This window comes from Lepisosteus platostomus, chromosome 15 (genome assembly GCF_059453375.1).
Source record: "Lepisosteus platostomus isolate fLepPlt1 chromosome 15, fLepPlt1.hap1, whole genome shotgun sequence".
Taxonomy (NCBI): domain Eukaryota; kingdom Metazoa; phylum Chordata; class Actinopteri; order Semionotiformes; family Lepisosteidae; genus Lepisosteus; species Lepisosteus platostomus.
The window spans coordinates 25,757,245-25,782,919 of NC_142625.1; the positions used below are offsets into that span (position 1 = coordinate 25,757,245).

The 25,675-nt window shown below is 52.4% G+C and overlaps 1 protein-coding gene across 3 annotated transcripts in view; it reads right to left on the reverse strand.

Annotated features, from left to right (window-relative positions):
- The window catches only part of slc12a5a (solute carrier family 12 member 5a), a 183,487-nt gene extending 158,735 nt beyond the window's left edge, over positions 1-24,752 (reverse strand). The window contains exon 1 of one of the 3 annotated variants that reach the window (XM_088607691.1): positions 24,295-24,752. In XM_088607691.1, coding sequence (XP_088463817.1) covers positions 24,295-24,451 — 157 coding nt within the window. In that variant the 5' untranslated portion in view covers positions 24,452-24,752. The remainder of the gene's footprint in view (positions 1-24,294) is intronic. The other 2 variants (XM_088607690.1, XM_088607692.1) reach the window with 2 other exon arrangements.
- Between the last annotated feature and the right edge of the window lie 923 nt (positions 24,753-25,675).

Sequence of the window (25,675 nt, forward strand, 5' to 3'; positions counted from 1 at the left end):
GCCCCGGGCCCTCGGACAGCACGCCGACGAGCTCTGACTGGACGCGGCCGATTCCCGCGGGAGAGGAGGAGTTTAGGATACAGGCCCGTCTGCGGGCTCGCTTGACCCACCGACGAGAGGCGCTGGAGATGGCGGTGAAGCTTCGGAGTTGAGTCCCGAAGCAGGGTCAGAGCTCTCCACCGGGCGAGACGGGCCCGCCCAGGCCCACCCAGGCACGGAAACGCACTGCCTGGGTCTGAAGATGACACAACCGGAGAGATCACATCCAGTCCTTCTGTAACAGGCGGCCCACTGAGAGCTCTCTGACACTGAGCGACTGAACACACTGCAGCCCAGCTCTCTGACACTGAGCGACTGAACACACTGCAGCCCAGCTCTCTGACACTGAGCGACTGAACACACTGCAGCCCAGCTCTCTGACACTGAGCGACTGAACACACTGCAGCCCAGCTCTCTGACACTGAGCGACTGAACACACTGCAGCCCAGCTCTCTGACACTGAGCGACTGAACACACTGCAGCCCAGCGCTCTGACACTGAGCGACTGAACACACTGCAGCCCAGCTCTCTGACACTGAGCGACTGAACACACTGCAGCCCAGCGCTCTGACACACTGGCTGCTGAAAACTGTGCTGCAGACTCTGGGGTTTCGTTGCTATGGATCTCCCTGTTGTACCCACATATCCACAGTTTGTTTATTTCTCAGTGCACTACAGTGGGATAAGCGCCACACCCGCCTAGAATTCAAGTAACGCCTGATACAACAAACAAACCAAGCTATGAGCGATCTTAAACAAGTTCTAATCTCGCACTAATTCAATCGCAGTCAGCTCTAGAGCACAGGAGCCCCTCCCTGAGCCCTGTGTGGTAATTAAAGTAGACTCCTGCAGACTTCCGAACAGGTTTCCTCTGACGCTGTATCTAGTCAATTCCTGTAGGTGGGAGATATTCCAACCCAGCACGAGCGAGCGGGTTCTTATTTCCGGTGATTACAGAATAAGTGATTTAGCTCTGCCGGCCAATCGCACTGAACTGAAGGCACGAGCCGACTGGTAGACGAGGGCTGCGCGGCGCGCGCGCGCAGGGCGGACCTCGCAAGCGGGGGTCTCTCAACCAGCCATTACCCTCCCAGCTGAGAGTTTCACATCGCGACCAGCTGCCCCAGCTGCCTATTACTCCAGCTTCCTCGCTTTGAGTTAAAAATCAATCTCAATCAAAGCTGGACACGCGGCACCGAGACTCCGGGAAGAAGCGCTCTCATCTGCAACTCCGGCACACAGATTGTACCCTTGCTCACAGCGGGTGTGAATGAACGGAGAACCAGTTTATCTGAAGAACTTCACAGTGAACACGGGTTCGAGGCGATCACCCAAGTAAATGCGACGGCAGGAGACCTCAGTATGTGTGCTGTGTTTTCAGTGTTACTGGTCTTCCGCTCTTCCGGTCTGATCTCGTACACGGACCAGCGTTACCAGCGACTTCATCCAGTTCAGTCGAACACGGGCAGCGCCTGACCCCGCGCGCGCCGTTGATCCGGTCGTGAGTAAGCGCGCGCGGCGCCCTGGGCGAGCTGCAGGAGAGCGCGCACGCCGCACGGGTCGCGGGACCGGACGGGACTCTTGACACCTGTCCCCTGCCTGCCCCCTGTCCCCTGTCTCCCCCGTGTCTGTCCGGGCTACAGGCAGCAGGGCTCTCCCAGCCGGCAGGCAGGCAGGAACGCTTCCTGGCCACGGCTGCCTCCTCGCGCGTCTCCCTCCCTCCCACTCCACTCCCATGAATCTGCCGCGCGTGAAAGACGAGGCGGGTTATGTAAGTCGCGCGTGCGGGAGGGGGGGGGCGGGCTGGGGCTGTCCCCCTGCTCGGCTCCTGTCCCGACGCCGGATCTCGCTGAACTCTTTCCCAGCGTCGCATCCGCCCTGAGTGCAGAGACCACCAGACCGACCCCATTTATTTCTTTAAAAAAAACAAACCCCCCCGCAAATGAGCACAATAAAAGGGCACGGGCGAGCCTTCACAGTCCAGAGGTGGATACTCACGGTAGGAGCTGCCTGCCCACCCGAACCTACAGAACAGCAGGCGCCCCGGAGCTGCAGCTGGGCCCACTGAGCCCGCTCCAGCACCAGGACAGGTCTCTGCCACTCTCACTGGCCCGGTCTGTCGCGCGGGACGACACACTGGTGCATCATGGAGGCTCTCGTTTTGTCGTCTGGTTTGCTTTCCTGCAAGTCACATGCCAGCGGGGTGTTTTGCACAGTTTTGTGTTCTGTACTCACAGGAGGTTAACTGCCCCACACGCTCCTGATTTGGCTGGTTGGCCATCCCCCCCAGGCCCAGCGGACAGACAGGGGTGCTGATGGCCAGAGGTCCGGGAGGGTGGTGCAGGCGTACAGTATACTGCAGATGGGGCGTGGTATACCACAGAGAGGGCATGGTATTTCACAGAGGGGTCTGGGTCACAGAGGGGCGCGCAGGCAGATAGATAGATACAGTGTACTGTAACTATACTACACATAGGCATGGCAAAGCACAGCAGGAGGAAATGAGAAGTCACCGCAATGCCAAAGAGATGGGCTGTGTGTCAGAAGCATGGCGAGATGCTCGAGTGGGGAGCTGAGTCAGGGGCAGGTCCACTCCGCGCTGCAGAGCTCCTCTTGCCCCACATCCCGGGAGAATCCGCCTTTCCTGGTCCCGCAGTAAAACGACGGCGCTGCACGTTATGCTGGGTGAATTCTTTAGTCCCCCCCGGAGGCTCCAGCGGCAGTCTGGACTCCTGACCAGACCCGGGTCCGAGCCCCGGGCCCGCCCTCGCCCGCGCGGGGGGCCTCTGGGGGAACCGCGCACATGAACGTTTGAGTGACGCGTGACGGAGAAGTCACCAGGTCACAGCAGCGTCAACGTCTGCGGGCGGATATTGCACATGAGACTGCACAGGAGGGTCTCCGAGCTACAGAGCAGTGCTTCACTAATGTTTAATTTTCTCGGTAGAACCTCTTTATTAACCATTCATTACTCATCCGAAATGTTCTTCAAATATTTACGAGCGGCATCTGGACATTAAGGCCCTTTACACCTGTCAGATCAGCTTGAAGGGCGAATCGTCGACCTGCCCCCCCAGGTCTGGTCCGGAGGCAAGCAGTCAGAGGGGGGGGGCACGCACCACACCGCGCTGCGGTCGAGGCAGCCGGCCCCCTGGCGTCGTGCCGGCCCCGACGGCTGGGGCGCTGGACAGGGGGCAGGGGGGCAGGGGGGCAGGGGGGCAGCGCGGGGCTGGCCGGGCCCCTCTCCGACTGCAGCGGGGGGGGCGCTGTGTGCTCCCGCCTGCTGCCCGCGTGTCTGCGGCGCCCCCCTGCGACGCAGCGGCGGAGAGCCGGGGAGCTGGGGCTGTGCTGCCTCCGGTGTGGAGGAGCGACTGCATTGCACCAAAACCCTGCTGGGGGGGGGGAGGGACAGGCAGCGCGGGCTGTCAGCCTGTCCCCCCTCTCAGACCCCGAGCGAGAAAAAGCTTCCAACTGGCTGCAGCGCGGAGAGGCAGGGAACGAGCCCGTTTCCACATCTCCTCACACGCATCCCCTCCGCCTCCCCTCGCCTGTCTGCCTCCCTCCTTTCTAGAAGGGATCGTCTCCTTCTGCACAACTCCGCGCAGTCACTTAAAAAAAAAACGCCTTTTGTCCTACGATCAGTGGAATCCGAAAACGAACGCAGGGGAGGGGAAGCTTTAATCTCGGTGTTAATATCCAGCAAAGCTATCCCGGACAAGAATGCAATCCTTCAAGGAAAACCACATGATTGAATTAATCCCATCAATGTCAGCTGTGTGCCACATAAAGGCTTCCACGTTCCGCTTGTGAATATAGCAAGTGGCCTATCGGATCGTGCTGTACCGTGTGAAGGAAGCAGGACAAACAGGTAGTGACAGAGAGATGGGGGAGACACAGTGTGAACTGGCAGGCAAATCGGAGACCGCGGTCTTGAATATTTAATAAAGAGCTGCGATGCATTCAGTCACGATGTCAAGTGCGTTCAGGGATACATGTACTGAATGGTGTTTTTATAGCATTTACAGCTTTTTTTCTGCACAGCAGGAAAGCCCCGCTCGCCTGCTGAAGGATAATGGTTTTTGCAAAAGAGCGCAGCGCCATCCGGAAAGCAAGTCAGTGGAGACAAGATACCTTAATGCCACCGAATGGTGAAATACTGTAGAAGAGACCTTGTCTAAAATGGACATGGGGATGGGTTTCAAGCCCAGATTGAAGCCATCAGAGCTCCAACACTGTGGTGCACCAACCCAAAGGCATGTGGCGACATTTCATCATCAGCAGGACTGGGCCAGGTCCTTTTCCAAGCAGTGCGCAGAAGGGAGAAGGATCCCCTGCTGATGTTCCGAACACACTCCTCAAATGACAGCTTGGAAACGCGGAGGTTATTAGCTTCCATTGAGGCTTTGATTGCACGACCGTCAACCACGACACTAAAGTCACCAGCTCTGTGACCTACAGTACGATTACAGCTTCTGTACATTCACAGTTCAGATTAAGAATATTCTGTTGCAAAATTATCTTCATACAGTATCAAACAGGTGCCTATATAAAGTGTAGAAAAGTAGCAGTCCTTGATGTGGATCGCTATCAGGTCTGAATGTTGTCGGCACAGGACTGAAACCCAGCTCTACGATGGGGACCAAGAGAAGAAGAAGCATGTAGGATCCCAGGACAGACCCATGTGGAACACCCTGAGGATGTGGGATCACATCAGACTGAAAGCAGACAAGATTTACATATAGGTACCTGATCGCCAGGTAGGAGCCCACTAATCCTGAGACAGGTTTCCCCATGACCCAGCAGGATGACGAATCAAAAGCTGCACACGCCCAGAAGGAGAAGTGTGGCCCATACTGGGAAGCCAGCAGTCAAACTTCAACCACCTTACCAAGGGCTGTTTCAGTGCTGAGTCTCTGTGTAAACCCTGACATATTTATATTTTCCAAATGTGAAAATCACTATGATCCTCTGCCACAGAGGCAGTCACAGCATGCTTGTGTGGAACAGGATATTCTCCTGCAGTGGATTTGCAGTCAGGCTACACGCCTACCTGAACAGCACAATGCATCCTCTACAGTACATACTGTACACCCAACAATTTGCAATTGGCAGTAAAAAGACACCCCTGGCTGCCCCTTTGCTATAGTGTCTTACTTCTACCAGAGTACTACAGCAGATATGCATCAATAATCTGAAATTGTTTACTAACCTCTATTGATTCCTTTGATGTGTCTGAAACACAGAGTCACAAGAGCAAAATAATCTTTTAGATTCTGTTTCTTTAACATGCAGCTTTCTGCAGTGCTACTCTTCCGTCTCAGTAATGGCCATTCATCTCTGTGCAAATGTTTCCACCTAAAGGTACTGTGGGCAAGATTCTGCCATAGAAAAACAACAGTTTCAGGACGTCCAATTCGTGACTTTTTGGAATGGGCTTCAGTCCGGAGGGAAAGACCCACTAACCTGCCCTCGAGTGAAAGAGGATCTCATCTCACCCCTGCCCAGTATTCAAACCCCCTCAGTGACCACAGGCAGCTGCAGATCCTTCCTTGATGATAACCGGCAGATGGTGATCAGGAAGATGTTTTAATGGCAACTTGCCTAATCATTATAACATGAAGAGCTTTAATGCAGTGGGATGTGAATGATGCGAACGCAGACTTTTTCTTATTTGCGAGTTAACGGCATCTGGCAATACGATGTCAGCCCCTCTCCCTCTCCTGGATCCTCCTGACAGGTGGCTCTGGCCCAATGCTGTGTTGCAACACATTAAGATTCCTGCCTCTGCTTTACATCCACCATAAATCAGAGGCAGAAAACTCTGCCCTCAACCCCCCCCCCCCCCCCCATCCTCAGCATCTGCAGAAGCTCATTCCTTCCCGTTTCAAGATACCTATAAAAATGCAAATGAGCGTCCAAGCGCAAGCACAGCATGCTCAGGGCTGCGTTAATCAGCACGCAGAGCAAAAACCCCACCTTGCGCCCCGTGTCAGCCCGCCACCCAAACCCAGAGGCAGACGAAGCTCAAGGCCGTTCGAACAGCTCGGCTTTGTATCGAGGCAAAGGAGGACCTGTTAGTGCGCTCACACAAGGCCCTCATTAACAGACGCACTGCGTCTCTCGGCAGCACGGGGCATGACAATCCCGATTAAGGAGGACTGAAAAGATGCACAGCCAGACACACAACATGCGCATTAATCAGAGCCATCGACACACCCCATGCAAAGTAGCGAGGAGAAGTACAATACAGAGCTCCATTCCTGCTGACTCCTGATGAGGTTTCAGTTCTCCAAAACTAAAGCAGCCCCCAGCTTTTTGCAAGCTTACCAGGGCACCTTCCCATATCACACACCCCCTCCCCTGTCTGGGAAAAGTGGAACCGAGTTCCACTCCAGTTTGAGTCCGTGCAGCTCAGCAGGGGTCCCCTCCTGTCGCTGCGGCCTCGCCTCGCCCCTTCGTCCCTCTTCCTCCTGCTAGTTCATATCGTGCCGTGAGACGAGTGTCAGAGTCAGTCTGGAGGATGTCAGCCTCAGCACCATCACAAACTCCCGCTGGAGTGCCTTCGGGAGTCGGATCAAGCCGGGACCCGCAGCCTGCAGTCAGAGTAATGGCGTCTCCCGCAGCGCTGCGATTCTTACAGCACGTCCTGTGCAAGGCTTCACATTGAGATACCCTTTCCCTGTGTTTCCAGTGCAGAAGAGGGGCTGGCTGGGATCAGTAATGGTGATCACTGGCAAGGTCATTGTCTACCAGATAGCAAGGACCCCGACTGTCTCAGTTCAAAACTGCGCTCCCTCTCTCGCTGACCTGCAGAGGGCGGGGGCACCTGCAGTCTCTGTGTCCTACCCTTCAGAGACTAAGAGGGGAATTCTTCTCCAGGCAGAATTTTTTCAACCCCAAATCGTTATTCCACACAGGCAGGCAGACCATTAATACACCCTATTTGGCAGGAAGGCTGGTTCGTCCAACATCCACAGCATGTTGCACGACAGCAGCCTGCAGCCTGCCTTTTTACTTAATTCATGGTGAGCCGTACTCGTCTGTTACTCATCGCCAGCTTGTGAATAAAGCAGAGCGAGCCTTGATGCACTGCTCACTGGGCCGCTGATGTACAGCACTTTAAGAGCTGGGGTCAGGACAAAGCACTGTGACTCAGCTACAGAAATAAAGACAGCTTTATGAAGGAGGAACAAGGACTCTGCCAGGGAAGGGGAAATCTTTTCTTTTACAGCTGAAATCCAGAGCATTTCTGCTCCTGGAATTGCTTTAATTTTGAATTGAACTTTTCAAGGTGGTGTTATTTTGTTGAAATAGCAGTCGCATTAAGCATCGGTGTGCTAATCTGGTCAGCGGGCCAGAGGTTCAGGGGGGGCATTTATTCTCCAGCTCACCCTGCCACTCACAGAACCTGCAGGATTAACGACACACAGTTAGGCGACCACTTCAAACACCTTTAGTGAGGAAACTGCTCCTTGGAGCTACGAAATCTTGAAATCTGGCATGTGTGCAAAAGGATCATGAGGAACATGAAAGAACGCATGCGTGCCATCATAAATAGAAATTGTGATTTCAGTGAATCGATATAGCGCCCTCTAGTGCCGGGGGTTCATGACCCCAGCCCCAGGCATGTCTGATATTGCAAAGGCTCTGGGTGGTGGCAAACACAGTGGCCGATGGTCACTGTCACATTCATGGCCCCTGCCCCCTCTGCATGGTGTCCAGGTTCTCTGAAGCAGCTCTCTGAACAGGCCGACTCACTTAGGAAGCACCCAGTCCTGGTGTTCTCCCCAAGCTGGGAACAGAGCTGAGGATTCGTATAAATAAAAGCTTCTTCTGTACCTAAATAAATACAGAGTCTTCTTCTTTATCAAAATAAACACTTTTTCTGTATCTTCACACCACACACTATAAAGCAGTACTGGGAAGATGTCTGCACATAATCATGTCATCTGTGATCTTTTCTACCAAAGGGTCAGATGAAGATCTTTGGCTGCACTGCAAAGGATATTTTCTAGTTTCTAAAGTCAGAGCAGCAGACTGGAGTCAAACACAATAAACGATGGAGACTCAGCTATTTCTTGTACTCTAGGGAAACCAACTGATCATTTAGAGCAGTGCTCTGAATTGGAGCTGTCCTTGTTCCTTTGCTGTGCAAGAACCAGCTTTTCAATAACTATTTCAAGCAGGGGGTTATTGATCTTGGTGCTGTTTTACCAAGGAGGTGGTCCTTGGGGAACTGAGTTTTTTTGTTGTTTTAGTTCCAAGGCGGGGGACGGGACGGGTCACCTTGAAGGAGCAGTCACCTGCGCTGCCAGCCCCGGTGACTCACCTGCCCGAGGGGACCAGCACATTACAGCTCTGCTGTCCTGGAGACAGGTGGCAACGAGCCACATCTGACACTTGCTCACTTTCCCCCTTTTCGTAAAGTGTTAAGTAAAACCAAGTTAAAAAAAATCAATATCAAACCGGGGCCCAGCACTGGAGCTGCATGTCAAACGTCCACAATAAAAATCACTCTCTGAAGATGCTGTCACATATATACTATATATAACTGTATATACATATGCCAACATGGACAGCTCTAACGCTGTGTGCCCTGGCTCAGCTGTGCCATCAAAGACAACCAGGACAGCATCTAACTCCATAGTACAGAGTAGGGTTGACAGCAGGAGGCAACGAGGCAGATGCACTGTACTGCAATATACTACAACATACCACATGATACTGCATGTGTTTGTTGCCCAGTGCATGTTCTAGATCGCAGTGGAGAACACAGGCCAGCAGCACTCCACAAGTGTACGCATGTCTCAAAAGCAGCATCACATGGTCCCTCAGAAAGACCTTCACTGTGGACACCTGTGCAGTTTGACCGGTAATGGCTTTTGCTTCGAGCGCAGGCTGTACTCGTATCACCCAGAGGTTGCAAGCTCGAGCCTGCAAGCTGTGATCAAGATTCCTCTGGTTTGGGGTGCAGGGTTTGAATTAGGCAGCCCCACCTCCCTTCCAGTCAGTGTATAACCTACGTTGCTGCAGAACTTGCCTCTTGGCATGATGAGTTAACAGGTCTGTGAAATCAAAATCAATTGGCAATCCCAAAATAATTAAAAAACAAGAAAGGTTTAAACTAGAGGGGCGCCTTTTAGGCCACCTAGCTCATTTTTTGAGTATATAACTGAATACATTCTCAAGAACATGCCTGGGCAGCTTGCTCCAGTCACCCACAGTCCTGGTACGAAGAAGGGCTGCCTATTCGTAGTGTTAATCCTTCTCTTAGCAGACATTGCTTTGGGTTACAGAACAAGATTCTTTTCCTCCCACACTGATTCAATTCGGCACTTTACAGCGGACTTGCCTTTGTGTTACCTTATTGTGTCCCAGTTTCGGGAAGCAACACAATCTCACTCGCAGTCAGCCGTGTGCCAAGGCTTGATGAAAGAGCCCGGTCCCCAGAAACGGCATTCTCGAAGCACCCTGGCGCAACGGAGGAGAGCGACCTTACAGCTGCTATGAAGCCATTTTTAAATAACTCCGTGTCCTGCAGGGAACTGTAACACAGCCTGGCTGGAACACTGCAGTGTGTGACGCAGAAAGAGGGCCGAGACAGGGGCTGTGGACAGAAATCCCAGCGCTGTGAAAGACACATTCCCCAGTGCAGCGGACTCACTGCGGGGTGCACCGCGAGCTCGGCGTGTGGGGGTGCTGAAGGAAAAATAAATTCACAGCTGAATAAAATCAGGGGGCTGTCCTGCGGCTTCATTTTAAATTGCATTTCTATTTTTGAACGGCGTCAAGGGTGCTGACCTGGGGTCACTGTCCCAGCCCCGGTCCCAGCGTAAATTAAAAAAAATGAATCTCTCGGTCAAGCTGCCCGTCCAGCCTCTGCGGGCCGGAGGAGGGGAAGCGTTAACCCTTCGGCTGCAGAAGTCAGCTCCCCCTGGACGACTCGTGCAGCCTCCTCTCAGCCCACTTTACAAAGGGAGACGACCCCCAGGGCAGCCCCTCTATGTGCTGGGTTTCAGCACTCCGGTGCCCCACGACCTCCAGTCACCGAGAGCAGCACACTGCAGGCCCCTGTCTTGCTGTTCTCTTGTGTCGTCCAACAGCTGGCCCGTTTCTGCAGGGAGGCACGGGGCCAGTTTGTCAAAAGCACGTCTGCTCGCCCAGCGCGTACGCGTGAAACCTGGACAAACCCTCCTCGTATACGGGTCACCTTCGCGCGAAATCGCCTCAATCAAGTCGCCAGGCCGTCAATAGGCTTGAGGCTCCTGCTGCAGAGCTCTTGTTTCACGGGGAAGGTGTGCTGGTGTCCCGCCCTGCACACTGCCCCCAGAGGAGAGTGTTTCAAGTGTGTGTGTCTCACACTCCAGCAAGCCCTCCGTCAAAACATCCTCAGCCAGAGAGTGAACGACACCTCAGCCTAGTTGCCATTTAGATTCTGCAACAGCACTCGGTTTGTCGTATTATTTGAGTGACCCCTCTCCCACTGTGCCCGTGGACAGCCCTGTAACAACCTTCCCTACAGAAGGCTACGGAGCACAGTACCTACAACAGGAAAGACAGCACTGCCCTCTGCTGTCTGAAAGGCAGAACTGCAGTTCTCTTCCAGCTCGGTGAAACCGCAGCGCTGGGCTTGTTGGTACCATCACTCAAAATACCTCATTTTAGATATACTATTGATCAGAGGCATGCACAAAAAAAAAGAAAATCTCAATATCAATAAATCTGTTTTCCTGACTGATTACATGGCCAGAAGAAGATGAATATTGATTTGACTTTATATATACTGTGCCTGTCAATAGCAGTAATTGGAGCTTGATGAGATTTTGTAAAGGTAACCAGCAGGGTTGTCTTTGTTGGCTCAGTTGCTATGAAGGGAAGGACAGAAGAAACAGACACAGACCCTGGCTGAATTCCTGCAGTGTTAGCACCATCTTGTGCCCACAAAATTGAAAGTGTAGTTTTTCGGCGTCTGGAAAGGTAAGGCCAGGAGCTGTGTTTTACTTTAGCACTGCAGACAATGCTAATAACACCCACAGCAGCTGGGATCAGGGCCCTGATCAGACCGGGAGTTTGTATTCACTGGACACGGTCGACATCGGCGGCTGTGGCTGTTCAGTCCCAGACTTGTCTCTGGGTCCACTGGCAGAGCAGCTCGTCGCCCGCCACGCTGCGATCTCCACCGGGTCACCACAGAGCCGCTGACCACTGGACAGTCGAGCGCCCCAGCCCGACTGACCCCGACCCTTCCCAGCGGGGACCGGCGCGCCGTGAGCCGCAGAGCAGGGGACAGCGGCCGCAGCCGAGCGCTGTCGGGATCCGGGCCTGAGCTGGCGACGGCCGGGCCCTGCAGCTCGCCTCTCCCTCCAGGAAGGGACCGCTCCCGGAGTCGGAGGATCCCCCCCTGACAGACGAAAAGACCAGCCTGCTTCGTCCTGAGCGGAGCGCAGAACCCTCAGGGGCCAAGGCAGCCCAGTGGAAAGTGTTAAAACCCAGAACAGGAGGCACTTCCTTGCACAAAGGATGGTGGGAGTGTGGAGCAGCCTGAGCAGTCATGTTCTCAAAGGTTACCCCCTGGCTTCTCTCAAGAACCAGCTGGATGAGATCCTGAGATCTATTAGCGACTCGCTACAAAACCAGCTGGGAGAAGTGACCGTAATCAATGTAGCATTACCACAGGGGATTCACTGGTGCAGGGGTACTGCCATGGTCACATGCACCAGACCGCAGCGGGGAAAAACTATTGTTTTCTTGTAATCAAATAGCCAGATGTGATATATAATTATTCTAATACTGATCATGTAAATCGTATCGAAGCACAGAACACGGCCAAAAACCTTGGACAAGGAACAAGTAAGAGGTTTATTCCAAGCTGAAAAGAAGAAGCAAGAAAGAAAACACAACGTTTCGGCTGTGGAGCCTCCTTCAGGTGGCTCCTTCTTCAAGAAGGCTCCACAGCCGAAATGCTGTGTTTTCTTTCTTCTTTTTTTCAGCGTGGAATAAACCTCTTACTTGTTCCTTTGCAGCCTGCGCGTGCTGACGCAGCTCCCCGCCTGAACTACTACAACCCTGTACAAGGTCTAACTCCTCCAGAGCAAGCCAGCAAACCCGACGAAGACCACAGGCGTGGCAGGAGTGTGGAACCATGTTGCTGGAGCTGGTCTCCTCGGTGACCCTTCGGACGCTGCCCGAACCTGCGGAGGCTCCTGATTACAGTTAAACACGTGCTTAGTTCTCTGAACGGAAGAATAAAGGTCAGGCAGATCTGATTAAGTTGTTGACCTATTAACTGCAAACTAGACACAAAATAAAAGAAAAACAATAGCAGGGGCTTTATAGATGCTGATGGCCAGGTTTTATTCCAAATCCATTTCTTCCTAGGACAAATGATCAAATAAATGTTGTAAAGATGAAGGTACCATAATAATATCAGCAGTTTGCTGGTGATGGGAGGAAAGTAAAATCAATACAAATATAATTTCAATGGTCTGACACAAAGGTTATTTTTACTTCAATATATATTAGTATAATACTGATATATATTAGTAAATACAGATAAATGTTTCAGTATTTATGACAATTCCTCTATGTTTAGTTCCTCTGAGAAAGTAAAGGTTTTTTATTTATGTGCAGCAAGTTTTGGCCAAGCATTCTCAGACAAAAGGACATTGTCATTAAAAAAGCAATGTTTGTGTCTCCAAATTCTAGATTTTCCCACAATAACAGACAGAAAAAAATGCTATGGGAGAGGAATTTTAATTATCATGCAGTTAATTCACTAATTAATGGGAACACAAAGGCAATGTGTGATCAGCTACCCTTAACCGAGATGTTCTGTCTTTTCCAAACAAAACACAGACAAGACTCAATTATATTGCCGCCTTATAATTAGTGCTGGCCTCTGGATGGCCGTCATGCCAGAGGCGACCAGCAGGGGGAGACAGAGCCAAGCAGTGCTCGAATAGGCTTTGTCCTTCCTCTGAGATCAAAGGAAGAGAAAAGCAGTAGAGTGCAGACATCCTACCAGGGAGAAAAGCATCCTTTTAGGATAGCCAACCAAATACAGTAGACTCATCATTGCTAGGTGATCATGCCAGCAGCCATCTCCTACTGAGAATATTCAGTTTTAACTTGTGGGATCTGTCTATAGTATAACAGGTCACACGCACAGACATGATGGCATCACGCACACGTGTGTCACACCCTCCACACAGGCCTGGCATCACGCACACGTGTGTCACACCCTCCACACAGGCCTGGCATCATGCACACGTGTGTCACACCCTCCACACAGGCCTGGCATCACGCACACGTGTGTCACACCCTTCCACACAGGCCTGGCATCACGCACACGTGTGTCACACCCTTCCACACAGGCCTGGCATCACGCACACGTGTGTCACACCCTCCACACAGGCCTGGCATCATGCACACGTGTGTCACACCCTCCACACAGGCCTGGCATCATGCACACGTGTGTCACACCCTCCACACAGGCCTGGCATCATGCACACGTGTGTCACACCCTTCCACACAGGCCTGGCATCATGCACACGCGTGTGAGCTGGTGTTGCCTGCGTCCCTGTGACTGCATGTCCCACCAAGCAGGGAGAGGGACAGGGAGAGAGGGAGAGCAGGGTGGCCAGGAGGAGGCTGGGAGCTCTGGGGTTTGTCGCACTAACACAGACCCCAGCCTCTCCACATGACTCCCGCCCACACGGCTCACACACCACTCATCTGACTGCGTCACCCACCTGACAGTTGCATTGCAGCCTCACATTGCTAATCTGTGTGTAGGCTGAGCAGATACTGCTTTCTCTACTTTCCTAAAAGGAAACATCTTAAATGCTCAGTGGATTACGCCCAGCAGGTCTCTGAGCCTGATTTTCAGCTAATTAGTCACCTATAACAGGGACAGAGATAAGACTTTGATTGCATGGCAGTCTAATCCATTCCAGACTTTAGGAAGTGCCGTGCTCTTGTGCAGTCCATACCGATGAAGGGGAAGGGCTAAAACAGTATAAGGGCTATTAACCTGACTTTGCATGTTGAGGCTTTTCAGATTTATTAAAAAGGCAGGAAAAAACCTGAAATATCCAGAACCTGGTGTCTCTCTCCTGTCCCTATCTCTCTCCTCTCTCCCTCCTGTCCCTGTCTCTCTCCTCTCTCCCTCCTGTCCCTGTCTCTCTCCTCTCTCCCTCCTGTCCCTGTCTCTCTCCTCTCTCCCTCCTGTCCCTGTCTCTCCTCTCTCTCTCCTGCCCTGTCTCTCTCCTGGCCCTGTTTCTCTCCCTCCTGTCCCTGTCTCTCTCTCCCTCCTGTCCCTAACTCTCTCCTCTCTCCCTCCTGTCTCTGTGTCTCTCCTCTCTTCCTCCTGTCCCTGTGTCTCTCCTCTCTCTCTCCTGCCCTTTCTCTCTCCTCTCTCTCTCCTGCCCTGTCTCTCTCCTCTCTCCCTCCTATCCCTATCTCTCCTCTCTCCCTCCTGTCCCTGTCTCTCTCCTCTCTCCCTCCTGTCCCTGTCAAGGTCACCAGCCCAGAAGCGGAAGCCACCAGCTCAGCCTCAACCACCCCTCACCACTAGGTATCTGATTTCGCTAATCAATGGAGACAGTTTGACTGCGAGGAAGAAAAACAGCCCTGCTCTCACCGCCGCATAAATGCAGTGGAAACAAATCCAAAGAACAGAATCACTTTCCGCACAGCCAGCGCCCCATCCCCCCCCCCCCCCCCGTACTGGCACACACTGCCCCCTGGCCACCTGGCCGCCCTGCAGCGCCCCAGAATCCCGGGCCTGAGGAGTGAGGGGTGTGTTTGCATGAGGGAGGGGAGGAGCAGCACCATGATCGGCGCCAAGGTGCTCTGCCCAGCCCGGAGGGGCGCCAGCTATCACAGACACCTCCAGGCGCCTCTCCTTCGGGTCAGGGCGGCTGGGGACAGAGCCGAGTGCCAGGCACCCCCCGTGGAGGGGCTGTGGGAGGCCGTGCAGCCACTGGGGGATAAGAACCAGTCAGGGTGGCTTTCGAAGCCGCCTTCTGCTCCAGAAACACTGGGAAGGGTGACAGAGGCAAATCCACTCATGTGTTACTGTTAAATTCAACACAGTTATGGAAAATCTGTGCTGCAACGAACTTTCTACCAGACACACTTGCCACGTGACAAAAGCACAGAATGAAGCACACCGGGAGAAGGCCCCTTCTCTCTTCAGCAGGGAACACACCTTCCTTTGCTGCCTGCGCATGCTGACGCAGCTACTTTCTTGAGCTACATGTCCAGTGGAACAGAAACAAGGAATTGGGTGGGAGGACCTTTGCTATCACAGTGCACATGACTCTGCAGAACTCAACCCAGAGTTTCAGGATTTCTGCTGTTCTCTAAACCCCAAATCACCCTCCCTCCAGCAGGTGAGACCCAGTGCTCTGCTGTGCCACAGACTGCACTGCCAGGACTGACCACAGGCTGCACTGTAGGACTGTCCACAAGCTGCACTGCAGGACTGACCACAGGCTGCACTGTAGGACTGACCACAGGCTGCACTGCAGGACTGACCACAAGCTGCACAGCTAGGACTGACCACAGGCTGCACTGTAGGACTGACCACAGGCTGCACTGTAGGACTGACCACAAGCTGCACTGTAGGACTGTCCACAAGCTGCACTGCAGGACTGACCACAGGCTGCACTGTAGGACTGACCACAGACTGCACTGTAGGACTGACCACAAGCTGCACTGCAGGACTGACCACAGGCTGCACTGTAGGACTGACCACAGGCTGCACTGTAGGACTGACCACAAGCTGCACTGCAGGACTGACCACAAGCTGCACTGTAGGACTGACCACAGGCTGCACTGTAGGACTGACCACAAGCTGCACTGCCAGGACTGACCACAGGCTGCACTGTAGGACTGACCACAAGCTGCACTGCAGGACTGACCACAAGCCACACAGCCAGGACTGACCACAAGCTGCACTGCCAGGTTTGGGCAGAAGCACCACGATGCATGAAGTGGAAACACTGATTGCTGCAAATTGCTTTCAGGAAGTCAAAGGCTTAAAATTCAATTACAGCCACTCGCAAACACAATAGCTACACCTCCCAGAGCACACTCGAGACGTGTTAATGACTCGGCGTCCACCTGTCTGCACAGACTGCTAAGAATAGGTGCTGGTAATGAGAGTGGTCCTGCAGCGTGTCGGGTTCTGTATGATCTGCCAGGTTGTTGCTTTGAAAAATGGCTTTGGGAGTTTGGAGCTCAAAACCAGCCAGCTTTCCCTTGTGCCCACGGGTATCTGTGTGTGGCGCTGCAACAGGTTACAGCCTCCCCCAGCCAGCAGGACTACTGCCAAACTACTGCCCTGTTACTGCACCATTACTGCACTACTACTACCCCACTAACGTCTTGTTACTGCACTGTTATTACCCCACTACTGCCTTCTTTCTGCACTATCACTGCTCCACTACTGCCCTCTTACTGCACCATTACTGCTCCACTACAGGTCTGTTACTGCACTATTACTGCTCCACTACAGGTCTGTTACTGCCCTATTACTGCTCCACTACAGGTCTGTTACGGCCCTATTACTGCTCCACTACAGGTCTGTTACTGCCCTGTTACTGCTCCACTACAGGTCTGTTACTGCCCTATTACTGCTCCACTACAGGTCTGTTACTGCCCTATTACTGCTCCACTACAGGTCTGTTACTGCCCTATTACTGCTCCACTACAGGTCTGTTACTGCCCTATTACTGCTCCACTACAGGTCTGTTACTGCACTATTACTGCTCCACTACAGGTCTGTTACTGCACTATTACTGCTCCACTACAGGTCTGTTACGGCCCTATTACTGCACCACTACAGGTCTGTTACGGCCCTATTACTGCTCCACTACAGGTCTGTTACTGCCCTATTACTGCTCCACTACAGGTCTGTTACGGCCCTATTACTGCTCCACTACAGGTCTGTTACGGCCCTATTACTGCACCACTACAGGTCTGTTACTGCACTATTACTGCTCCACTACAGTTCTGTTACTGCCCTATTACTGCACCACTACAGGTCTGTTACTGCACTATTACTGCTCCACTACAGGTCTGTTACTGCACTATTACTGCTCCACTACAGGTCTGTTACTGCACCATTACTTCACCACTACAGGTCTGTTACTGCACTATTACTGCTCCACTACAGGTCTGTTACTGCCCTATTACTGCTCCACTACAGGTCTGTTACTGCACTATTACTGCTCCACTACAGGTCTGTTACTGCCCTATTACTGCTCCACTACAGGTCTGTTACTGCACTATTACTGCTCCACTACAGGTCTGTTACTGCACTATTACTGCTCCACTACAGGTCTGTTACTGCCCTATTACTGCTCCACTACAGGTCTGTTACTGCACTATTACTGCTCCACTACAGGTCTGTTACTGCACTATTACTGCTCCACTACAGGTCTGTTACGGCCCTATTACTGCTCCACTACAGGTCTGTTACTGCCCTATTACTGCTCCACTACAGGTCTGTTACTGCCCTATTACTGCTCCACTACAGGTCTGTTACTGCCCTATTACTGCTCCACTACAGGTCTGTTACTGCACTATTACTGCTCCACTACAGGTCTGTTACTGCCCTATTACTGCTCCACTACAGGTCTGTTACTGCACTATTACTGCTCCACTACAGGTCTGTTACGGCCCTATTACTGCTCCACTACAGGTCTGTTACTGCCCTATTACTGCTCCACTACAGGTCTGTTACGGCCCTATTACTGCTCCACTACAGGTCTGTTACTGCCCTATTACTGCTCCACTACAGGTCTGTTACTGCACTATTACTGCACCACTACAGGTCTGTTACTGCCCTATTACTGCTCCACTACAGGTCTGTTACTGCACTATTACTGCACCACTACAGGTCTGTTACTGCCCTATTACTGCACCACTACAGGTCTGTTACTGCCCTATTACTGCTCCACTACAGGTCTGTTACTGCCCTATTACTGCACCACTACAGGTCTGTTACTGCCCTATTACTGCTCCACTACAGGTCTGTTACTGCCCTATTACTGCACCACTACAGGTCTGTTACTGCCCTATTACTGCACCACTACAGGTCTGTTACTGCCCAATTACTGCTCCACTACAGGTCTGTTACTGCCCTATTACTGCACCACTATAGGTCTGTTACTGCCCTATTACTGCTCCACTACAGGTCTGTTACGGCCCTATTACTGCTCCACTACAGGTCTGTTACGGCACTATTACTGCACCACTACAGGTCTGTTACTGCCCTATTACTGCACCACTACAGGTCTGTTACTGCCCTATTACTGCACCACTACAGGTCTGTTACTGCCCTATTACTGCTCCACTACAGGTCTGTTACGGCCCTATTACTGCATCACTACAGGTCTGTTACGGCCCTATTACTGCTCCACTACAGGTCTGTTACTGCCCTATTACTGCTCCACTACAGGTCTGTTACTGCCCTATTACTGCTCCACTACAGGTCATAACAAAAAAAACAGAACCTCCAGTCATACAGGAACAGAAAATGAGAAGGAATGCCCTCTGCGTCACAGTGTGTGTGACTCTGTGGTGAACTGAGTGAGTTCTGAGCTCATAAACAGCCCTGAGAGCCCTCAGCCACATCAGAGCTGCAGGTCTTCTGTAGTCCTCTAAACCTAAATCCATGCAAAATAGCTTTACCACAGTCTCGTCCAGTTAATAATTTAGCATCAAGGACATTGATTAAGCAGTGGGCTCCACACCTTCTCCACCAACCTATTATTCTGTATCTTGACATTATACATAACCGCATATTAATAATAAAGGAACCCCCTACACACATGCACCAGAGAAGCAGAAGGCTAATCTGACTCCCATTGCAGCCCAACGTGTAAATAAAAGCCCCTTGATGTTTCCCTGCAGTGATATCAGAAAGAAGAAAAAACGGCCACTGTTGCCATGACAATGCGGTTGCCGAGGCGTCTGTCAGAACTGAGCTGCATGTCCCCAAGGAGAAGGTCTCTGGAAGGCCAGGCTGTCTCCTCACTGCCTTGTGCGACTGCATTTACCCTCCCTCATCCGGGAAGGAAACAACACCCCCGAACCAAGTTTTGTTACTAGCATGCCCAGCTCTTCAGAATTGGTTTGAGTTTCACACAGTCTAGTACACAAAATGCGGACTTCTCCCACCATTCAGATGGAGACCAGCAGGGAGACAGGACTTGGCCAGGTTCAGCACAGGGCAGTCATCTCATTTCCCAGCAGCTAGACCTCGGCAGCGGTCTTTACTGATCAGAGAGCAGGGAACACAGCGATACATCCTAGCAATTACTCCTGCCTCTGCTGGTGCCTTTAACGAGAGGCGTTAAGTCAAATGCTAATTTTGGATGAAACAGATGTACCCTGGAATCATATTAAACAATTATTCATTTTTGACAGCAGAATGTGACCTTGCTTTTCACATCTCTTGACAAACGTTTCACAATCATCAAGGCTGCCACACTGACGGATCTAAGCAGAGTTAATAAAATACTCTACTTATACAATTCCCACACCCACAATGTAAATTAAACTACTTTACCACCTTTCGGGGGATAGGAGGAACCAGAAAAAAACCTGGGGAGAACGTGGACACTTAAGAACTCCATGATCTGTCAGATCAGATCATGGCAGCAGCCATATCACTCTGCAACTCCCAGCTGGCAGCCCACTGGAGCTCAGCAGGTGTGAGCCTGGCCAATACCTGGAGGGGAGACCTCCTGGGAAAACTTAAGGTTACTGCTGGAAGAGGTGTTAGTGGGGCCAGCAGGGGGCGCTCACCCTTCAGTCTGTGTGTGTCCTAATGCCCCACTATAATGACACTATACTGTAAAAAGGCGCCGTCCTACGGATGAGTTGTAAAACTGAGGTCTTGACTCTCTGTGGCCATTCTCCAAAAGAGTAGGGGTGTAACCCCACAGTCCTGGCCAAATTTCCCCCTGGCCTTTACCACTCATGGCCTCCTAATAACCCCCATCTCTGAACTGGCTTCATCACTCTGCTCTCCTCCCCACAGAGAGCTGGTGTGTGGTGAGCGGACTGGAGCACTATGGAGGGGATCCCCATTACCTGTAAAGCGCTTTGAGTAAAGTGTCCAGAAAAGCATTATATAAGTGTAAGCAATTATTATTAATTATGAGCAGCACAAACTGGCACCATGCTGTATCCTTGTATTGAAAATGTATTCCTGTAAATGTACACAGTGCCTTGGTGTGCTCTTGTGCCTGTACCCTGCCTGGGTTGTTTTCTGTTTTGCTTAACCATAAGTACCCACCTGCCCTGTAATGTTTTCAACAACCCTCTGTGTTCTCACTCTCAGCTCTGCTATGTACCCCTGGGGTACCACAGCAAATGCTGAGACGGAACACAACACCCAAGATCTACCCGTGATCTGCACAATCCCGATTTTTCATTCGCCTCTTAGAAATTGCTGATCCGTGCGATTCGTACTGCTAATTCCTCCTGTAGGCCTACACGACATAAGGAGAATTTATTTTCAAGGCCAGGGGACTAGTAGGTACAGGTACTCTCCTGGGGCCAGTGTGTGTTACAGCCTTTATACACTTGAATGGATTTAAATCAACGGGCCTGTACACTGTGTGTGAATGCGAAGTGGAAATATTTCTTGGATCTGCCTCTGTTAATACAAGGCCCATATGCTGGAAGGCTGGAAGTACATTAGATGTCAAGCAGCGTTGATCAAATAAATACTTACAGGGTGAGCACTGTAACACATTCTGCGTGATGAGTCGTGTGTCAGAGTGAGGACTTTAATTGCTACAATGAGTCAGTGTTATAGTCTGTGCTGCACATCCTCCTTCTGTGTGCTGCTTGTCTTTTTTTGTGCTGAGCTGAGCGACATCAGAGGTGAAGGGACCTGAGCTTCAGTCCTGACCCACGCCAGGGGGGACGACAGCCTTTATCAGAACACACCACAGTGAATTTCACTGACTTACTCTGCTCCACCATGCTCGCACTGGCCACTGGGTTCACTCTGCCATGATGGCTCACAGTGTGTGTGATGCTTCACCATGCACTGCCAAGCCCTGAGCCAGATCTCACTCTGTTTTTCCACACTCTACACTGCCCTTTACCACGGTACATCACGATGGATCTGCAGGGCGATGAGGTTTATATTTCCAGGACTCACAGTCCTGGCAGGACTGCACAAGGAGTTACGACGAATTTATCTCGTTATATTTAAAACCAAGATGGAGAGTCTGCTTATCTTACGATCCCCCACCCCTCACCCCGTTACAGAACAGAGGCATCACTTACTGAACTGGCCGAGAGCGAATCTGAAAAACGACATTCTTTCACCTTACATTCGTTCTACATATAATACCTTTTAACACACAAAATGTTATTCATTTAAGCAGAAACTGCAATTGGGCTATGAGACAGGTGAAATGTGACCAGGTTTAGCTGCAAGCTGGTGCCTCTCTCCTGGTGAGATCAGCAGGGGTTCGACCGCAGTGGTTCTGACACCACGACTGCTCTGGACTCTACTGGACTGGAGTGGTGAATGGGCTGTTATTCTCTGCTGTTGTGCCCTGTCTGAAGCGGCCAGGAAAAACACTTAATCAAAAGCAGCTTTTTCCTATTATGTGTCCTTGGGCCGCTGTCAGATGCTCTGCGCAGTTCACTCTTTCACGACACTGAAAGACACAGTCTTCCTAAAGACCGAAAGTCTTGAGACGTACACACGGCCGGGCGTTTTTGTGCCAGTGTGTTTTTCTGCAGCTAGACCGGCCTGCAGAGGGCGCAGTGGAGTCTCTGGCTGAGGTTTTTAGATGTTGCAAAAGTTTCCAAACTGAAGAGAACAGCCTTTAAGCACATGATGCCCCAGAGTCACAGGGGACAGTGAGGGTTTCAGCAAGATGAAACAACAGCAAATTCACCAAAAGCAATGAAGAGAAACATTTAAAAAACTTCAACACTAATTGGGAAAAACACTTCAAACTCATGGTTGTTTTAATTTAATCTTTTTAGCCAGTGATCCATCCCTCCTAAGGCAGAAGTATTGTGGATCCACCCTAAGAAAGGGTGAAATAGGCTGTAACGACTTGGCCACATGTTGGCCAGATGACTTTCACAGTACATGTAATCATCACGTGTGTGCACACTGTGGGTGGGCCGTGTGGTCTCTAATGAAGCAAACATGTGGTTGAGTGGACGGTCATGCCCAGGATCTCCTGATGCAGCGCTAACCCACTGGGCTGAGCTGCATTGCACTTTATTTTAAAACACATTCTGTGTTTACATTTATGTGCAGAGGGGCTGAGGCGGCCTGTCCTCGCAGAGACCTGCTGCCTTCTCCCCTGCCTGCAGGGGGGCTGTCCTCCCAGAGACCTGCTGCCTTCTCCCCTGCCTGCAGGGGGGCTGTCCTCGCAGAGACCTGCTGCCTTCTCCCCTGCCTGCAGGGGGGGCCTGTCCTCACAGTGACCTGCTGCCTTCTCCCCTGCCTGCAGGGGGGGCCTGTCCTCACAGTGACCTGCTGCCTTCTCCCCTGCCTGCAGGGGGGCTGTCCTCGCAAAGACCTGCTGCCTTCTCCCCTGCCTGCAGGGGGGGCCTGTCCTCACAGTGACCGGTTGCCAGTACAGCAGCAGCCCTCTGATTCCTCAAAGCCGGGTTACTCGCCCTGCAGTCACAGTGGCTCCTGGCCGAAGAAAGCAGAAGTGGGCCCTGGGCAGGAAACTCTTGCTCAAGCGCTGCACATGCCCGCAGGCACCAGAGCGGCGGGCTGCTGTGCCTCGGACTGCGCCTCCCCGCTGGCGCGGCTGCACGCCCTGCGCGCTCCCACGACTTTCCCGGGGCCAGGGCGGATCGATAGGGAAATACACTGAGTCACCGGCTGACTGCCAGCGCGCTGAGCTCCCGTGAAATAGCTCCAGTCCGGGGAGCTCTCCGCACAGGACATTAAGCTTAACGATTGTGTGCCTGAGCAGCTGGCCAGGAGCTCTTCATGTTTCTTTTATTCAGTTAAGTCCAACTTCCTGCACTTGTGTCGGTCTTTCGATGGGGTGGGGGTGGTAACACATTTTCGGGCAACAGTTATTTTCCTGGTCGGCCGTCCCGCGCTGCCAGACAGAACCAGGCCGGGCCAGGCCGGGTCCCCACCAGCAGGGCTGAGGCAGGGCTCTGTCCAGCGACAGGACTGCCGCCTGGGGCAAATCAGCCCGTCTGGGGCGTGTCCAGGGTAAATAAGGGCAACGGCGGAGTTTCCACACTGTTCCCTTCCAGACCCTGATAAACCTGATCCGGGTGGGCGGGCGCCAAGCAGCGCCATCAGAGCTCTCCACTCCAGCGGAGCCCGAGAACCTCTCTCCCGACCCCCAGGGGCGCTCAGCGCGCAAGGGCGCCGCGGGGGACAGCCAAGGTCACTGTCACGCGTGTGCTTCGAGACGACAGAAAAAACCGGCGACTTCTCCCCCACCTGTTGCGCGCTCCGCCCGCAGCAGAGGGCCCGGTGTTCCGGTGTCTCAGGAACCCGCCCTCCTCCGGGCTCCGGCCCTGGTCGCTGAGGGGATGATCCCCACCGCCCCCAGGGGTCATTCAATATGGACACAGCGATCGGGGAACGGGCAGAAACAGGAGGCTCCCGGGTTGTCTGAAGGAGGTCTCTTGCCTATTCCTCGCCCGCCCCCCAGTGCCCACCGCGCTCAGTCCTGTGATTTCCTACACATCGTAATCGCTGATATGGGTCTACAACAGTTGACACAATAAATACTGCTGGACAGTCACTGTCTAATTACAGTGCACAAAGGAGCGGTAAAAGAGGCATTCTCGTGGAAACCCGCTTCGGCAGAAGTGTAAGACAGCACTACAATATCGCGCCGGATACAACGGCAGTGCGTTACCCCGACTAAATTATTATTATCGCTGCTGTGGTTGTTGTCGTAGCACCTGCAGCTTCATGCCGCCACTCGTTTTCCTCGGCATGATACTTGTTTTTATTGGGAAAAGCGATAATCTGACCCTTTTAGCTCTGATCTCTGTGACAAGCACGATAATAATGATGATAATTCCTCGCAGGACCGCGGTCCCCTGCCCCGCTCCCGAGCGCGGAGGCGCTTCGCCCCGATTCGCTTATTGATCCCGTATCGCCGGTCGGTCATTGACGATTCCAGTCATGCCTACAGGTGCTCACATATCAGCGACCAGCACCGCCACCACACCCCACCCCCACAAAAAGACAGAAATGTGGGTATCTACCTCCCTCCTGCGCCCCGGCGCCGGGGTCTCTGTCCGGGGAGCCCGGGCTGGACTCGTCGCCCTCGAACAGCTGATTGATCTCCCCTCTCCCGTCGCCCAGAGCCCAGGTCCCCTCTGCCTTGCCGGAGAAAGCGGTGACGGTGAACCTCTGGCTCATGCTGGTGCCGTGTCCGTGACGAGACTAGACAGCGGGACCGCGGAGCGACGCGCCTTCGCCTGCTTGTCTCGCGCTGGGCGCAGGAATTCTCGGGTGGGAGGGGGGGGTTAGACGGGACCCGGCGCGAGGAGGCGGCTGGACAGTGTCCCGGAGGCGCGCGGCTTGTCCGGGCTTGCCGACCACGAGCCCTGTCACGGCGGTCTCTTTCCGCGTGGGGTTTATGTTATCCGGTCCTGTCGCAGTCACTCGCTCACCCTTTTTCGATTGTAGACCTAAGACACAACAGTCAAGCTCACATCAACCAGTGTCCGCCTGTAACCGCGTCTCTGGGTCCTAAAGCCGGTCAACCCAGGACTGTCGGTGCAACAGTGAAACTCGAAGCCGTAAACTTTGCATAGAAAGCGTTGTTTTTCTTTTTAAATCATGTGACTTTCCTCGAAAGCGTATCCTGTCTTTGGAAGCACCCCCGGATTGTTGTCCTAACGTGTGCTTTAACTTCCTTTCTCCTTTTCCCGATCATTTGAAACGGGGTTGCGAGCTCCCTCTCTCTGTCTCTCACGCCCTTACCGGTCTGTGGACACGTACAGGTACGCGTCTCCGCCGGGCAGGCAGTCGGCAGGTGCCGCTTCTCCAGCTAGGCGTCTTTGAGAACACGGTAGTGAAACCGCTGGTCACAGGCTGGGTTTCTCCTTGCACCGTCGGCTGGGACGCATTTCTCTTTACCACACGTCTTCCAGCTTTGCTATTTGGTTAATTCTGTAGGCTATATTTGTCCCCTGCAAGGCTAAAGCGCTTTAGTTTCGCTTGTGCCACGGAACAGTGAACTCTGCAGGACCCCTGACGGTACAGGCCCATCCCTGGCTAGTTAAAACGTCTTAAGCACTAAGTATGGACGGGTTTTTACCATAATTGCGGTCCTGACTTGTTTGAATGAGCTGCTTTGAAGAAGCTATCCACGAAAAAGACTTAGGTGTTTATGTTGGCACATCGTTTTCGTCTATGAAACATTGTGGGAAAGCAAAAAAAAAAAGACAAACAGAAGGTTGGGATATATAGTTAAACATGTAGAATTTAAATTAACGGGTGTTGGGTTAAAATTGCACAATGCGCAAGTAAGACCTCATTTAGGATGTTGTGCTCAATTATAGTGACCATGATACTGAACAGACATCGCCGCTCTGGAATCAGTCCAATCAAGAGGAACCGGATTCATTCCCAGGCTCA